General features: G+C 35.3%; 2 protein-coding genes across 2 annotated transcripts in view; both read left to right on the forward strand.

Annotated features, from left to right (window-relative positions):
• The window catches only part of LOC128234685 (kielin/chordin-like protein), a 53,976-nt gene extending 37,534 nt beyond the window's left edge, over positions 1–16,442 (forward strand). The window contains exons 5-8 of the mRNA XM_052949089.1: positions 8,590–8,709; positions 8,976–9,116; positions 15,824–15,871; positions 16,240–16,442. Coding sequence (XP_052805049.1) covers positions 8,590–8,709; positions 8,976–9,116; positions 15,824–15,871; positions 16,240–16,427 — 497 coding nt within the window. The 3' untranslated portion in view covers positions 16,428–16,442. The remainder of the gene's footprint in view (positions 1–8,589; positions 8,710–8,975; positions 9,117–15,823; positions 15,872–16,239) is intronic.
• Positions 582–2,687, forward strand: LOC128234687 (uncharacterized protein DDB_G0274171-like). The gene is made up of 4 exons (XM_052949091.1): positions 582–778; positions 925–1,413; positions 1,942–1,974; positions 2,254–2,687. Exons 2-4 carry the CDS (start codon positions 942–944, stop codon positions 2,424–2,426), a joined length of 678 nt encoding a protein of 225 aa, XP_052805051.1. The 5' UTR covers positions 582–778; positions 925–941; the 3' UTR covers positions 2,427–2,687.
• Positions 16,443–18,714: the final 2,272 nt, after the last annotated feature.

Consider the following 18,714-nt stretch of genomic DNA (forward strand, 5'->3'; position numbering starts at 1 on the left):
AGGTGATTGATAGTGAATGTGGCATTCACGACAAGGTGAACCTCAGTAATAAACCTTTCTATTAAGTAGGTAAAAAATCACATACAAAACAAGAACTTGTCATACGATGCATGTATTTTGAAACCTTGGGAAACACTCTGAAAGGCATATGATGTTCCTTACTGTTCAACTCATTTCTTTTATACAATTTCAGTAGAGACAATTATAACATGGCCTTAAAGAATTTACATGATTATGATTTGTTTATATAAATACGTTAGCGCGTCATTCTATTAATGGACTAGAGACCTGTTACTTCATCAAGAATAATTTTAGTCGAAGGCAAAGGACGTCCTACCAGAAAAACGTCATTAAGGTATTTTCCAGCATTGTGTGCGTTTATTCTTCACATTAGTTCGGTTTTGAAACGGTTCAAATGAAGGAAACGTTGAAACTCTATTCTGATTAAATCTCTGTTTCTTAACCGAGGAGTTTATATTACACGCACCGTTAATTATAAAAAAACAACAACCGGAAAGCATTAAATCATGAGAAGTAAATGGCAAAGTTTTATGAATCAGGCCGTAAAAAACATCGTACTTCATAGTTTTCACGTTTGCATTCGAGTACAAACCTGTTTATAGCTGATATGCAATTTGTCAGGTCAACAAATGAACTTTACAACTAATAGGTGGATTTAACTTGCTCGTGTCATAACAACACAGGATACGGACTAAACGCATCTATTGTTTAACAAAAAGAACTTCACTACAGCTTAATTATTTTGCGATTGTGAACGGTAAGATCATTCTCATTGAATACCTACTTGAAATAGTATGATGAATGCATATTTATTTTAGTAAACAAAACGAAATAAATTGTTGAAAAACATCGCCTTTCTGGCAGACATGTATATTAAATGTTATTTATTTTGCCTTTTTTCAGCTGACAAAATTAGAGCTATGATTTTTGTAATGACATTAAGCACTGCTCTATTATTGGCATTTACTGCGGTCCAAGCTTCCCCAGAGCTGTTAAAAAGGCCACCACTCGACTGTTCCTTGGTGTTTTGTGCTGTTCCTGTATGTGCGGAAAATGAAGAACGATACACTCCCCCTGGCAAATGTTGTTCACAGTGTCGACCTTTAGATTGCTCTTCGGTCGCCTGTTTGGATCCTATTTGTCTGAATAACGAGGAAATATTCACACCCCCTGGCCAGTGCTGTAATCAGTGTCGACCTAAAGTTTGTTTGGCTGACTGTTTAGATCCAATGTGTCTAGATAGTGAGGAGTATTACACGCCCCCTGGCGAGTGCTGTCAACAATGCCGACCTGCAGGATGTTCACTGGAGCAATGTGTTCTTCCGATGTGTTTAGACGGACAGAAACTATATACAACACCCGGAAAGTGCTGCCCAACATGTAGATTAATAGGTAAATATCGATTAAAAAACCCATAAATAGCTGTTGTCTAATTACACTTGCTATGTTGCCATTGATATCAATAAAACATTCATTATACGATTATACAACTAGCCCGACGCTAATATCACCTGAATAATTAATACAAACAAACTTTTTTCGTCTTGAATGATAGCAAAATGGGTTATATCACGCATGTCTTTAATGATAGTAAGATGGGTTATATTATATCTCAAACTGCAATAACTTTGGTATATGTTTCTTTCCCCTTTCAGTTGGTATCACGAAATAACACTATTACTAATGGCCCGATGATGTAACAAGCTTATGCTCACATAACATGCCTTTATATAGATAATTTTATTAATTCAAACGTAACTTATTAGTGCGTTCGAAAACGACGTTACTGGCTGAATTATTGTTATAAAATTAGTTTGAGGCATGGACAAAGCAAGATTAAAACACCGGTATTTCATGTGTATCTTATTAATGTCAAACCTATTTAAGAAATTACAGTCTAGTGTTCCTGCTACATTTCAGGGTGTCAACAGGGAGGCATTTTATATGAAAATGGTAGGTAAAATTTTCACAAAAAATAGTTCATATGTTTGTTTTGTGAATATCAATGCAGTATTGTTGCTGTTACAATGCAATAGCAATATTACATATGGACGTTTATACCTTTTGTACGTGTTACACACAACATATTATATTTGGAGATTGGTAAACAGAACAGATAGTCCAATACAATTTATGTATGTGTTATGCATCGCTGTACGCTTATATTGGTCGACTGGTAGATATAACTCAAAGTATTAAACACCATTTTCGTACTATGATATTCTTTTGCAGGAGATAATGTGCCTTCAACTTCAAAACCACTTGATCCATGTGAGCGTTGTTCATGTCTGGATGAGACGATAGTATGCGATCATCTGTTTTGCCCCGACTGTGCTGGTTTCAAGCCCCCAGGTGCGTGTTGCCCAATTTGTGGTACCTTCCCAGGCGAGCTTGCTACAGAGTGATAATTGATTGACAATTAGTGTTTGCTAACGACTCAGTGTGAACCTTAAAGAACAATTTACGTTATGGTAAGATAGTTTCGTGATAAGTGCTGCAGACGCACAACCATCAGCGTAAAATTAACTGACGTTTTAAGCAAGATATTATTAAACTACAGATATGAGTCTTCATGTTTAATACCTTGTCATTTTATGCAATATTTCATAAATAAGATAGCTGCATGCATTACATGAACCATTTAACATTGTGTTTCATAAACTGTACATCTTACAAATACAAGTATATATCTTTAAATGTTGTAATGATTTATTCCGTGATATATCTAAGCAACGCCGAGAGATTCATAGTTTACCTGATTGAAAATCTACAATACTTGTGTTGTTGGAATTCTACAAGTTTGTTTTATGAAATATGCATTTCAATTTACTCGCACTTTTATGTTATCCATTTGGATACGTATAGAATAATTTATCTGTAGATCGTCTGTTTTTCGACAGAAGAAAACACAGCGAGCTCCTTTCAATGTCTTGACGTTTCTTTCCTCGTCTGCATCCTAGTCAACGGTACTTGTTCAACGTTGATAACAGCTGAAAGCGGGGACTTTATTAAAATGAAACGGCACTCTTATGCTCCTAATCTGAATTCAAAGACGATTGTTTAAATAATGCTTCAATTATTTTTTACGATATTAACATTATGACTAGGGTAGACGTTGAAGACAGTGGGGATTTTCTTCCAGAAATACATAGCTATCTTCAAAACTGTTTTCAACTAGCCGATGTGCTATCATACATCACAGGCTGTTCGTAAATGTTGTTCATACCTCGAAGGACATTCATATATTATGTTTTCTTTTACTTAAAAAATCATTCGTTTCCTCCTCCTGGTTTGACAATGATACTTTAATTACCAGACTTGTATCCGGTCTTTGAGTCCTTGAAACTACTTTATCAATTTATATGTGTTTTCTTTTACTTTAATCATCATTGGTTTTTTTAATTATTACATGCTCTAATAAAGATTATTTATCTATTTTTGTAATTATTGATAAGTTTCGGGACAAGTGTGAGGTTATGGCTTATACACTTGTAGACTCGTGTTTCAGCGTTCTTGAGTTCCACTGGGCTTATACACTTGTAGACTCGTGTTTCAGCGTTCTTGATCAAGGTGCAATTTGTTGAAGAAGGAGAAAAACAACAAGTAACATCCTATCCGTGTCTGAAACTTTGTCAGATTACTTAACTATTATTAAATTATATAACATTATTTTTTTACCAATTATCAATGTTCCTATTAACGTTTCTGTGGTGAAATAAATACTTTACAGATTGTGATAGTTTGTGTGGTTGTATGTCCGGGCCAACTTTTTGAGTGACCCCCTCAGGGCTAGGAGTTTTTGGTAATAAATTCTATATGACAACGACTGTATATGGTCAAGGTGCTTTTGGTTGAAGAAGGATAAGACAATTAACATCCTTTCCGTGTCTGAAACATTGTGGGATTACTTAACAACAATGAAATTATATTTCAGAAACAATTTTAACATTATCGATGTTCCTAAAACTTAAAATGGGCTCGAAATCCTTATGATAAAACTTTGAAACTTTATGGTGATCTCTCACCCTAAGTACAACACCTTAACTGACCAACACATGTCAGGTGTGTTTAGTCATGATAAAATAAGATTTAAAAAAATAAATATCGAAATATACTTCTCCTTGGGAACCTTTGATCCCTTTATTTTCATGTCCTCCTCCTTGCCATTTTTTTCTAAAATCTTCAGTAAATCTAAAGATAAAAAACTCTGGCCTAAACATTTAAAGGAAGTGACATCATCGCCATGCACTCTTTAATGACGGAACGTCGTTAGGCGGCAAAACCAAAGACGTTGACAAAAATATGATATAAACACATACAAATAAAGATTGAAGTATAAATGATCACAAATGATACAATAGCCTATGAGAAATTGTTTAATAAAACATATGATTAGGCAAACATACTAAATATGAAAAAATGTCACTGACTGTATTAAATATGACATAGAGGCTTATCATTTAGATCGTTCGGAAGCATAGGTTTTAGCTTATGTATACAATATGTTTCCTTGCTGAAATGGTCTAGGTTGGTATTAGCAACATTTATTGGAAGAAAAACAGTCATGGTATAGGTCGCTACATGTAAAATTTCACTAGTCCTATGACGTTGCATTTCTTTTGCGGCGCCTACGACCAAAAATCAGCGGCCATTTGTATAAAACTGTGATAAGCTGTCCACAGATGATCTTTAGGTTAGTTTGCTTATTTAAATGTTTTGATTGATTAATAGTATTTTTTCGACTAAATTTGACCGAACCAAAGACTTAACCAGTTTTATACCATTGGTTGCAGCCGTCTTACCGACTTTTCTGATTTATAACAAAAAGCTGACTTTAGGACGGCGTTTAAAATCCGACGTCTTAAAGGCATCAATTCCATGCATAAATCCATACATCGTATATAAACGGTTTTAGACAATGTTTAGTCAGTTTTTTGTCCATCAGACCTAATGAACTTTTCGGATGTAATGATATTTTGAATGAATGCCCCTAGCCCTAACAGATCGAAAACGATGTATAGCAATACCGTGGTGACTGAGGACAAATAGCTCGGCCTAATTAACGTGTATTTTATTAATTAACCATAACTTACGCTTCGAGATTTTGAATAATATCTAACTTAACTTAATATGAATATAACTTATTTCCCTCTTTTATTCATGGATTCTGTCTTACTAGACTGGACTTAGCTGATTTTGACATGCATCCTTTGCACTGACTTATGAATAAAGCCAAATACACTGTACAATCTAAGGAAGCATATGTCTGTGCGTAATTATTTCGTAAATCGTCCGCCAAAAGTTCAATTGTTTATTTTGTCAGTTACCAAAAAAATAATAATTGTTGATCTATTAAATTGGCTAGAAATTCGAAATTATGTTTGCGAACAAGGCACACAATTGGTATTGTGCATAAAGTAAAAAACGCTGCCAAGCGCAAATAAAACAAAACACATATTGAACTTCATTTTAAAATGTCCACACAGATAGTCGATAATATACGTATATTAACATGCAAATGGCAAGTGTATTCAATTTCAGATAAAGTTCTGCAATACTTAAGGTCTGGCAAATTTAACTTTGTTTTTCGGCTCATTTGTTTGAAAAAAGGGAGGTGGCACTGGTATTTTATTTTTTTTTAAATTATTTAAATTCAAAACTAATTACACCCTTATAATATACATACAATTTGTGAAAATGACATTTCAAGCATTTAACAAAAAAATAAATCTGTGTGGTTAATCACAATTGTTTTTCCTATTTTGGCTAGAAAAAAAAAACACAACAAAAAACAAATTAATAAAAGCGACAATTCCCGAGTAACTTATATTTGTTAGATTTGAGGTTCAATATTCGACACGCATAATACATACTTTGCTTTACAGCATGTGTATGTGTAATAAGAAGTTGAGCAAAATTTACGAGTGAAGGTTTTATCAGATATTTAACAATGAAGTAATTGCATTTATCGCAAAAGTTTACGAAATGAACTTGTAGTTTTCCCCACATTCGTGCATTTTCCACAGTTTCTTTCACTGTGGGTTCTTTATACCAGTAAATACAACTATTAAGAATTCACATGATTACGATTTGTTTATGTAAATACGTCATTGTGTCAATTTTATTAATGGACTAGAGACCTGTTACTTCTGCAAGAATAAATTTAGTCGAGAATAAAACAACATTTGCCACCCTCTTACTACTCTTTTACATTCTATCTGACTTGACATTGAATAAACGGATATCCTAAATCATAAATTGTCGTTTAATGTGTCTGATAAGCCATGAACATCACAATACTTCAACGCTTGTAGTTCAAATTTGAATGTAAAATCACCATTATCCACAGTTTTTTGATACAATCCCCATATATATATCAATAACTATGTGTTTTTATTTCAATATTTCTAAATTATTTATGAAAAGCCACAGTTAAATGATCTTTATTTCACCTTTGAATTGCACCTCACAATAAAAAAATATTATTATATTTTCCTAATCGAAACTTTTTTTTAACTGGAAACTCACCTTTTCTTACACGAAACTCAACTTTTCTAATACTTAACTTATTTATTTAAACTTGAAACTCACTTTTTAACTCATGCCTCTCCTTTGTAACTCAAAATTTACCTATTTAACTCGAAACTTACTTTTTCTTATACGAATCTGAACTTCTCTTCCTCTAAACTAACACTTGTTTAGTTCGAAACTCACCTTTTGTAGCTCGAATCTAACCCTTTAAACTCAAAACTCATTTTTTAACTCGAAACACTCTCTTTTTTACTCGAAACTCGCCTTTTTAAACTCGAAATTTAATCTTCCAAATCGAAACTTACTTCTTAATAAAAAATATATCCTTCGTCAATACTGGGTTAAACAAATTGAAACAGGCAATATGTCTTTTTATTTCATGGTTTTAATTTATCAAGAATGGTAATAAATTGAAATAAAATTGGAAAAATAACGCTAAACATCTGCCAAAGGACTTCTAGATATAAACGTCAAGGAAAGGTTGAAACTCTATTCTAATTAAATCTCTGTTCCATAACCGAGGAGATTATATTAAATGCACCGTTATTTATCAAATAAACAACCGGAAAGCATTAAATCATAAGTAGCAAATAAATGGCAAAGTTTTATGAATCGGGCTGTAAAAAACGTCGTATTTTATGGTAATTACGTAATTATTTGCATTCGAGTACAAAACTGTTCGTTGCTAATATGCAATTTGTCAGGTGTAAACGCGTCGTCAACAAATTAGGTTAACAACTAATAGGTGGATATAACTTGCTTGTGTCATTAGAACCCAGAATACGGACTGAAACGCTTGTACTGTATAACACAAAGAACACTGTAGTTTAATTATTGTGCGATTGTGAACGGTAAGGTCATTCTCATTGAATATCTACTTCGAACTTTGAACTTTATTATAATATCTGATTCAAATAAAATGATGAGTGTCTATTTATTTAAGCAAAACGAATGATGCAGAAATGTATTAAAACCGTAATTTATTTTGCCTTATTTTTTCAGCTGACACAATAAGAGCTATGATTTTTGTAACAACATTAAGCGCCGCTCTAGTATTGGCATTAATTGAGGTCCAAGCTGACCAAGAGCTGTTAAAAAGACCACCACTCGATTGCTCCTTGGTAAGATGTGCTCTTCCTGTTTGTGCGGAAAATGAAGAAAGATATACTCCACCTGGCAAGTGTTGTCCTCAGTGTCGACCTTTAGATTGCTCGTCGGTCGACTGCTGGGATCCTATTTGTCAGGATAACGAGGAACTATTCACACCCCCTGGCCAGTGCTGTCGGCAGTGCCGACCTTTAGATTGCACGGTGGCTGACTGCTGGGACCCTATTTGTCAGGATAACGAAGAACTATTCACACCCCCTGGCCAGTGCTGTCGGCAGTGTCGACCTTTAGATTGCACGGTGGTTGACTGCTGGGATCCTATTTGTCAAGATAACGAGGAACTATTCACGCCCCCCTGGCCAGTGCTGTCGGCAGTGCCGACCTTTAGATTGCACGGTGGTTGACTGCTGGGATCCTATTTGTCAAGATAACGAGGAACTATTCACGCCCCCTGGCCAGTGTTGTCGGCAGTGCCGACCTTTAGATTGCACGGTGGTTGACTGCTGGGACCCTATTTGTCAGGATAATGAGGAACTATTCACGCCGCCTGGTCAATGCTGTCAACAGTGTCGACCTAAAGTCTGTTTGGTTGACTGCTTAGATCCAATGTGTCTAGATAGTGAGGAGTATTACACGCCTCCTGGTGAGTGCTGTCAACAGTGCAGATCTGCAGGATGTTCACTGGAGCAATGTGTTCTTCCCAAGTGTTTAGACGGACAGAAACTCTATACACCACCCGGAAAATGCTGCCCAACTTGTAGATTGATAGGTAAATATTGATTAAAAATATATATAAATAGCTGTTGTCTAATTTCACTTGCTATGTTGCAATTGATATCATAAATACATACGATTATTCCAATAGCCCATCGCGGTTTATTTGATAAACGTTTGCTTGTTTTGATTTCACTCTAGCCCCTCTCTTTTCAGAGAATGACTGTGTTCATACAGACGGAAAGAAATACGCTAACGGAGAGACATTCAAAGACAAATGTAACACATGTACTTGCAACGATGGACATACCGCCTGTACTGAAATAGGCTGCATTGGTATGAAGACGTTATTTTTTCTTGCAATTTTTCTCTTGTTCAATTTCTATTGTTAAAAGAAATTTGACACATTTGAAATATGACAATGTGTTATGATTTTAACTTAACCAAAAAATATTAAAAAAAAATGAAATACTGCTACTTTTTATTTAATGCGTTAGCATGGTTATAATGCCTAAATATGTTTGTATATGAATTTAATGTTATCTTCAATTCTACCACTACAATTATCAAGCAAAGTCATATAAAAATCTCCAACCTTTTAGAAAAGGAAGGCAGTTGTCCTAAGCCATGGAGTAACGGGAAATTCGCTATTTGTATCCACATGTGTGATGGTGATTGGGATTGTCCAGATAAACAGAAGTGCTGCAGCAACGGTTGTGGAAAGGTCTGCAGGATCCCCAAGCGTGAGTATAGATGTTAATTGATTGATTAAGCTAGACTTACATTTGAAGAAGAGAAGGCGAAGGTTGATCATAATTTCATCCAACACAAAAATCCCTCTGAGCTCACACAGATAACCGACGCAGCTTATCAGCACACCAAGGTGGTCATATTTTAGAGTATTTCTATTTTGCTTGCCAAAATGGCAATATTTTGAAAGAAATTCATATTTTGGGTTTGGGTAACTTGGGCGGGCGTGTGAGCTCAGAGGGATTTTTGTGTTGGATGAAAGTATGATCAACCTTCGCCTTCCCTTCTTCAAAGGTAAGTCAAGCTTAATCATTCAATTTCATCCAACACATAAAATCCCTTCTGAGTCCCACAGATAATTCAGAGATAATTTCTGAAAAATATTGTATCCAACCAAATCAGCAAAATCTTTACAGATCTTTATTTTGTATTATATTTGTATATATGTTTGCCGTCAAATTACATGATGATAGCATAATTAGTCAATCAAGTATCACATTCTGTATCAATGATTTTGTTGAAATGACTGTTTTTTTATAATATTTAGCAAAAGTTTTTTCATTACTCCAACCTGCTGTTTTAATAATGTCAGTTAGCGGCACCCCTTTTTCAAATGCAAATGACGTGAAAGCCGCTCTGGTGCCATGTGCCTTATATTTTGTTGAAACACCCGCTTTCAATAAGATAAGTTTTATCCAACGAGTAATAGTTTGTTTGGACACTTTGGCATGTGGCTTTGTTGTTGAAACAAGTAAGCTATCATCTTTCCTAAGATATTTCGTTCTTTCAATGTAATCATTCAAAGTTTTTACAATGCATATATTTTCATCAGTCCTGTATGCATTTAACACAATTGGGTCCAAATGGACGCCTGGCCGACTCTGCTTGATCAGTTCTGAAACGTGTATGACAATGCCTTCGGCATTTTGATGAATATCCGACAGTTTGATAACATAAAGTGTTTGACAACGTTGAGCTGTTACCAGAAGAAACAGCATGCACAGTTTGCAAGATAGGGAAAATAATGACCCTGTACCTATTTGTTTCAAATATTGTAATACAGTCTTCACATCCCAAGAGGTTTTGTACTTAGGCAATGATGGTTTCTCATTAAATACCCCTTTCATTAACCTTCTTATAACTTCATCATCGTGAATATTTGTATTTCCAGTTAATCTAAAGAAACAACTTATAGCCGACCTTGCGGTATTTAATGTGGAGTAGCTTAATCCTTGTACAAAAAATTGTGTAAGAAAGCTAACAACCACACTTATAGCTGCACTAAAGGGATTTGCCTTCCCTTCACAGAAACGAGGGTGGGTTGATACTGGAGTTTTGTCCCTTGTCTCTAGGAGTTGAGAATGAGGTCTTGAGCTGTTCCCGAAATGCCTCGCCTTCCCAACGCTCGCCTGATATGCTGAAAACAGCTAAGCGCATCTTTTTTAATGGATGTTGTTTGTTTCGTTTGTGCACTAATTTCAAAATGTTCTGGGTGTTTGGTAACACTAATACATTGTTTTTTGTTAACTTCAAAAGATCTGCCACCAACTTTGCGTTGGCCAAATTGGCGCGACAAGAATTGCCTGCGTTTTGTCTTCTTCCACCTTTTGAAGAATCCTCGACAGAAAACTGAAAGGAGGGAACATATAAAATAAATACCCTGACCATTGTAAAGTAAATGTGTCTACAGCAAATGATTTTGGTTCAGGATGTCTCGATACAAATTTCTTCAGTTTGGTGTTCAAACCTGAAGCAAATAAATCTATCTCCATCTGAGGGAAATGTAATTTCAACTTATTGAAGACCCCTTGGTCCAATGACCATTCAATATCATCATTAGTGGATCTACTGAGTTTGTCTGCTGTTTTATTATCCGTGCCCGCTATGTGGGAAACTGATAATTGAATGTTTCTTTCAATGCACCAAAACCATATTCTTCTTGCAATACTATCTAATGATTCAAATTTCCCCCCATACTTATTTATATACGCACAACTTGTTGTATTAATTATATACAAACGAATACGTTTATTTGTAACGGTTTTACATAAAGTTATGAGTCCTATCTCGCAAGCTTTTAATTCCAAAACATTTATGTGAAATGTTTGATCAACTGGACTCCAGTATCCACACGTTTTAGAACCAGTTGTTACATTGTATGCGCCATACATATCGTTGGATGCGTCTGTATAGATAACAATTTCTGGACTTTTTGATCCGATGTTTTTGTAACTTTTTTTCAACATTATGTATCCACCAGTGTAAAGAAACGTCTATGCTTATCGGCACGTTCATAAAGCTATCAAAATTACCTCTATGCTTTTTTAATTGGATTTCTTTTATCTTTTCAAGGGGCCTAATGTATAAAGGAGCGTGTTGAACACCTGGTTCTGCCGCGATTAGTTTACCGATCAGTTTAGAAAAGTTTCTTATTGTTGTTCTACTGGTAAAAAGCATGTCTCTACATACTGCGATAATATCATGGCATTTCTCCTTCGTCAACCTCACTGTCATTGAGACTGAACACAATACAAAGTCTAAAAATATAATCTTTGTACATGGAATAAGAACGGACTTTTCTAAATTTACCGTTAAACCCAGCTTGTCCATTAATTTTACGGTATCAATTACATTCTGTGTACACGAATCGAAGTTATCCCCGGCCAAACACAAATCATCGATAAAGTAAACACTACTGTGACCAATGGACCTGAGATAAGCAAATACTGGTTTCATCAATTTTGTCCAAATTCTAGGGCTGCATGAATATCCCATGACAAGCGCTGTAAACTGCCACTTTTGACCCTCGAAGATAAACCGGAAATATTTACGATCTTGTTCTCTGATTCGAATTGAATAGTAAGCGTCCGTTAAATCCACAGATGCAAGATAACAATCTTTTCGGACCATGTTAATTGCCGCTCGTAAAGATTCCATCTTAAAATGTAATTTTTCAACATAATGTCCATTGAAGTACTTGCGGTTAAGTATTACGCGTACGCGTCCATCTTTTTTCGGTCTGATAAAAATGGTTGAAATAAATTCATTTTTTTGTGGTTTCTGGTGCCTTTTCAATTATTCTACATTCCAAAAATCGATTTAATTCATTGCGAATTTTAGTGTTTTCTTCGTCCGAACATTTTATCGGTTTTGGAACATATTTTTGTTGCGGAATATCAGAAAGCTCTATAGTGCAACCTGTTATAGTATTAAGTATACATTTATTTGTCTCTAGTAATTGTTTCCCATACATTGATATTATCCCCTGTTTTTCCAGCTCGAAAAATTTCAGCTGTGTTGCCAAACCGTACATTGATATCTTTACTTACAGATATTATTTTCGGTTTGTTTTTGTGTACTTTTGCTGTTGGCGTTTCCACGGACGTTGAAAGTTCGTCTGTGCTTGATTGTTGCCAGGAGGGTAAGCAGTGAACTTTCTGTTGTTGTATGATCGGTGCCCCACTCCTCTTTTCGATAAAAAAGGCTTGTTTGGTTGATCTGGTGTTAGTTTTGCCTTGGTTTCTTTCATTTTCTTAATATCTTCCAGTTTGTCCCCGAATAGCATTGCTGCCGAGGGTGGGTTGTCACACAATTTTTTGTATGCCGGTAGTAAATTGTTTTTAATCTTTTGTCTCCGATTTTCGTTTGATGAGACAACTCCCTGCGCTAGGATTTTAAAAATGTCCCCAACTAATTCTTTATTTTCCTTGTTACCGTCTGTTTTGATCGTTTGCATCAATTGTACAACTGGAACAAGAGCCTGACAAAGGACGGCTTGTAATTTCTGCTGCCCATAATCGTAGGCCTTTGTTTCTGGTTTTAACTGATTCCACAGTATCTCGTCAACTCTGGTAACTTCAAGATTTTCAATGTTTTTTCCTCTTTTGTTTTTGATCTCAATGATTTATTCACCACCGTTGCCAATTCATCTTGAACTGGATCTCCAGTTTCTATGTCCTGGATGAAGAAATCTTACAGGGCATCCCATTCATTTACTTCCCCGTCGCAGACCCCTTCAATCTTATCAGTAAAAAACTGATCAATATCATCCTCATCTGAGCTCTCATAATCTTTATCAAGGCAGACCTATTTCTCACACGGCGAGGGGTCATAACTTTTTTGGGAATTCCCCCGTTTTAACGAGGTGACCTCTCGTTGTAAGCATTTCATGCTTTCCGTCATAGTTTCCATACATCTTGATAATTGGTTCCATTCGGGAATGAGGATGAGGATGACGTGCTATTCCCCATTTTTGTCAGCCTATCAAAAAGGCACTGTTGAGGCGCATGTGCGCTGTTACTTCCCCCCTGGCCGTCTGCCAAATCTGCCTGAAAGGTAATATTTCTCTGTGTACCTTTCTCCCTAATATATATATATATATATGAAACTTAGGACGTGGTATCCGTCCGATTTGTTTACTTTTTGTAGAGTATCACTTGTATTCGTAATAACGACGTGGGATCCTTCGAATCATTTATATAAAATACAACAAATAGGACGTGGTATCCGTCATATACTTAAATGTAATACATCTACTCACGACGTGGCATCCGTCGTTAAATTCCATAAAAGACATGTAATCCCGACGTGGTATCCGACGTATAATGTGATAAAATACTTGTTATCCCGACGTGGTATCCGTCTGATAATCTTATAGAATACATGAAATCCCGACATGGTATCCGCCGGATAAATTAATAATATGCATGTAATTCCGACGTGATATCCGTCCGATAATTTGATAAAATACATGTAATCTTGACGTGGTATTTATCGGATAATTTGACAATACACGTGTAATTCTGACGTGGTATCCGCCGTATATTAAATATAAAGAACATCCTTTATTTTCTGATTCCACCAATATAATTTTCCATTCGACGTAATTCGTCGTATATGAACGAATTTGAAATGTGGTCTCCATTTCAAATACATTTGATACAACTGTATAGTCGTGTCGCTAATTTTTCGTCTTGAAGAAGAATGCAATATACCTTCTCTGTACTATCAGTAATTATTTCAATAATTGATTTTCCTCAAACCAACAACTAAACTATTATTAACTAATTCATTCCTCGAGCATTGCATATTAAAATAATTTATTATTATACCCGCCATATATGTAAATTTTACATACCTCTGCTTCCGCATTCATGCTTTCTCTATCATAATAATATCCGCTTTTTCACTATATTATTAGTTTCTAAGAATTGCTATAAGCAAATTCGCTGATCGTTCTCGGTGCGCTGTAGCCTCATAATGACCACCTTGGTGTGCTGATAAGCTGCGTCGGTTATCTGTGGGGCTCAGAAGGGATTTTATGTGTTGGATGAAATTCGTATCATACGTTTGGATGTGGATTGTGCTTCCCTTGATTTTTTGGAATGTATATGGGTTGGTATACGAATGTACTTGTGTTGGTATCCGAATGTACATTAGTTGGTATCCGAATGTACATGTGTTGGTTTACGAATGTACATGTGCTGGTATACAAATGTTCATGTGCTGGTACACGAATGTACATGAGTTGGTATACGAATGTAATTGTGTTGGTATACGAATGTACTTGTTTTGGTATACGAATGTACTTGTGTTGGTATACGAATGTACTTGTTTTGGTATATGAATGTACTTTTGTTGGTATACAAATGTACATGTGTACATATACGAATGTACATGTGCTGGTATACGAATGTACTTGTGTTGGTATCCGAATGTACATGTGTTGGTATTCGAATGTACATGTGTTGGTATCCGAATGTACATGTGTTGGTGTTCGAATGTATATGTGTTGGTATCCGACTGACATAAATTTGTATTCGAATGTAAATGCATTTGTATTCGATTGTAAAGGTTTTGGTATCGGAATGTACATGTGCTGGTATTTGAATGTTTATGCGTTGGTATCAGAATGTACATGTGTTGGTTTCCGAATATGCATGAATTTGTATTTGAATGTACATGTGTTGGTATCCGAATGAACATGTGTTGGTATCCGAATGTACATGTGTTGGTATACGAATGTTCATGTGCTGATATACGAATGTACATGTGTTGGTTTCCGAATATACATGAATTTGTATTTGAATGTACATGTGTTGGTATCCGAATGGACATGTGTTGGTATTCGAATGTACATGTGTTGGTATTCGAATGTACATGTGTTGGTATCCGAATGTACATGTGTTGGTATCCGAATGTACATGTATTTGTATTCGAATGTACATGTATTTGTATTCGAATGTACATGTGTTGGTATCCGAATGTACATGTGTTGGTATCCGAATGTACATGTGTTGGTATCCGAATGTACATGTATTTGTATTCGAATGTACATGTGTTGGTATCCGAATGTATATGAGTTGGTATTCGAATGTACATGTGTTGGTATCCGAATATACATGTGTTGGTATCCGAATGTACATATGTTGGTATACGAATGTACATGTGTTTGTATTCGAATGATGTAGTATGCGCTTTGTTTGGATGCCTGATTACCCTGCATATTATTTTGTTATCATTTGAACAGGTTTAAATAATATATAAAAGTAACTTTCAAGTGACACCGAATGTATTTAATACAAACCAGCTATTAGAGGCATGGCCAAAACATGAATGAATTACAGGTATTGAATGTTTATGTTATTCATATCAAAACTATTTGGGAAAACACTGACAAGCGTTCCTTTTTGTTTTTCAGAAAAAACAACACATGGGTGTCGACGGGGTGGCATTATATATCGAAATGGTAGGTCTGATTTTTACAAAAATAGTTACATGTGTTTGTGTTGTAATTTGTAATGCAGTCTTGTTGTTGTAACAATTAAACAACAATATCAGATATGGTCGTTTCTATCCATTGTACGTGTTACACATAACACATTTTATTGGGCGACTGGTAATCAGAACTCACATAAGAGAACGGAAACACATACGCTCGTATTATGCTATTCTGTTACAGAAGTCGATGTCCCTTCCACTTGGAAACTATTTCATCCCTGTGTTGAATTTGAATGATTAAATGAACCATCGCTGTTACTGACTGTTACTAGTATTTACTAGTAAATATAACTCAAGTATAAAATGCTATTTTCTTACTACGCTACTCTTTTGCAGGAGAAAATGTGCCTTCAACTTCGAAACCACGTAATCCTTGCGAGCGTTGTACATGTCTGGATGGGAAGATAGTCTGCGATCTTTTGTTTTGCCCCGCATGTGCTGGTTTCAAGCCCCCCGGTGCTTGTTGCCCAATTTGCGGTACCTTCCCATTGGAGTCTGTCGCAGACGCACAGTCTCAAACGTAAACACAGAATGACATGAAATGGCAGCGACTTGTGTTAGCTATACAGACATTCTGTGAACCTTATCAAACAGACTCGATAAAGGTGTTAAATAAGAGATGTGTGTGTTCGTGTTTTACACTTTGTCATTTTATGCAATCCTTCCTAAATAAAGTATCTGCGTTTATTACATGGATCTTTTAACATTTTGATTTACATAGGTTACATCTTACCAACACGAGTATATAGACTTTAAATCTTGGGATGATTTATTCCGTAATATATTTAGGCAACGCCGAGATATTCATAATTTACCTGTATAGAAGGCAGTCCCGGGCAGTGGTGGTAAATTATAAACACGAGTATATAGACTTTAAATCTTGGGATGATTTATTCCGTAATAGATTTAGGCAACGAGGAGATATTTATAATTATCCTTGATTGTAGACGATCTGTAATATTCGTGTTGCAAGAAATCTACAAGTTTGTTTTTAATGAAATACGTGTTTCAATTAAATCACATTTATAATTACGTTATCAATTTGGATAAGTATAAAAATATCTGTAGATTGTCTGTTTTTCAAAAAAAACAACAACACACATATATATTTTCAAGGTCTTGATGACCTTTTCCTCGTCTGCATCGTAGTCGGCCGTATTTGTTTGTATTTGAATGCAAAGACGTATGGTAAACTTTTGCATATTTCTTTTCAGATATTAAAATTATATTCATCCCCGTTTTTGACTGGGGTAAGCTTTGGATAAAGTGGGTGGTTTTCTTCAGGAGATACATGATTATCTTTTTAAAAAAATCAGCTGTGCCATCAAAAATAAAAGACTGTTTGTAAGTGTTGTTCATATCTGGAAGGACATTCATATATTTTATTTTGTTTTATTTAAAAATAATCAATGTTTATCCTTTCTGTTAGAGACAATGAAACTTTCATTATAAAACTATATGAAAATTTAGTTAAAGAACAGACAAAGCCAAGCTTTGTCAAACGATCAATTGTAACCACTGCCCCCCCCCCCCCCCAGGTCCGGGGAATAGCGGGGACTTTGACTTTCGGTCCAACCAACCCCGGCTAAAAATCCCGCCCTGCGGGAACGAACAGATGGTATAATTCCCGCCAAATGCCCCCGCACCCCCAGGGACCATAGGTAAGGCCCATTCCCCGCTATATTTAAAGCGAAGACAAAACCACCGCACTCACCCGGCACTGCGGGGCCACCTGAAAGGTAAAAACACGGCCCATTTCCCCGGCTATCCCCGGTATACCCCCGGACCTGGGTGGGGGGGTGCTTACAATTGACTGGTGCATTATATGTGTATCATTTATCAGTTAGTATGTGTATTATTTATCAGTTAATATGTGTATCATTTATCAGTTTATATGTGTATCATTTATCAGCTAATATGTGTATCATTCATCAGTTCATATGTGTATTATTTATCAGTTCATATGTGTATCATTTATCAGTTAATATGTGCAACATTTATCAGTTAATATGTGCAACATTTATCAGTTAATATGTGCACCATTTATCAGTTAATATGTGTATCATTTATCAGCTAATATGTGTATCATTTATCAGTTTATATGTGTATCATTTACCAGTTTAAATGTGTATCATTTATCAGTTCATATGTGTATCATTTATCAGTGCATATGTGTATCATTTATCAGTTTATATGTGTATCATTTATGAGCTAATATGTGTATCATTTATCAGTTTATATGTGTATCATTTACCAGTTTAAATGTGTATCATTTATCAGTTCATATGTGTATCATTTATCAGTGCATATGTGTATCATTTATCAGTTAATATGTGTATTATTTATCAGTGCATATGTGTATCATTTACCAGTTTAAATGTGTATCATTTATCAGTTTATATGTGTATCATTTACCAGTTTAAATGTGTATCATTTATCAGTTCATATGTGTATCATTTATCAGTGCATATGTGTATCATTTATCAGTTCATATGTGTATCATTTATCAGTGCATATGTGTATCATTTATCAGTTAATATGTGTATTATTTATCAGTTAATATGTGTAATATTTATCAGTTATTTTGATGAGTGTTTCGGTTGTTTTGGTGCTTGTGTATTTGGTGTGTTTGTGCGAATGTGTATCTCGTTCAGTGTCGTTTGAACCCATGCCTTGTGTATCTAAACACGGTTAGGTCTTAGACAACTGGACTTGTTTTTGTAGCTTGTGTTTTATTATAAGTTTAAATGTTGCTGAGACGATATGCATATGCTCACCAAGGTCCATAACTCTTCCTCTTACTAAAGTTAT

The sequence above is a fragment of the Mya arenaria genome, chromosome 5 (genome assembly GCF_026914265.1).
Source record: "Mya arenaria isolate MELC-2E11 chromosome 5, ASM2691426v1".
Taxonomy (NCBI): domain Eukaryota; kingdom Metazoa; phylum Mollusca; class Bivalvia; order Myida; family Myidae; genus Mya; species Mya arenaria.

Bases quoted from the DNA above. Each gene is read 5' to 3' on its own strand.
- LOC128234687 (XM_052949091.1), top strand. From the start codon at position 942: ATGATTTTTGTAATGACATTAAGCACTGCTCTATTATTGGCATTTACT. The intron at 1,414-1,941 runs GTAAATATCGAT...GCTACATTTCAG, and splicing joins CCCAACATGTAGATTAATAG to GGTGTCAACAGGGAGGCATT. The intron at 1,975-2,253 runs GTAGGTAAAATT...ATTCTTTTGCAG, and splicing joins AGGCATTTTATATGAAAATG to GAGATAATGTGCCTTCAACT.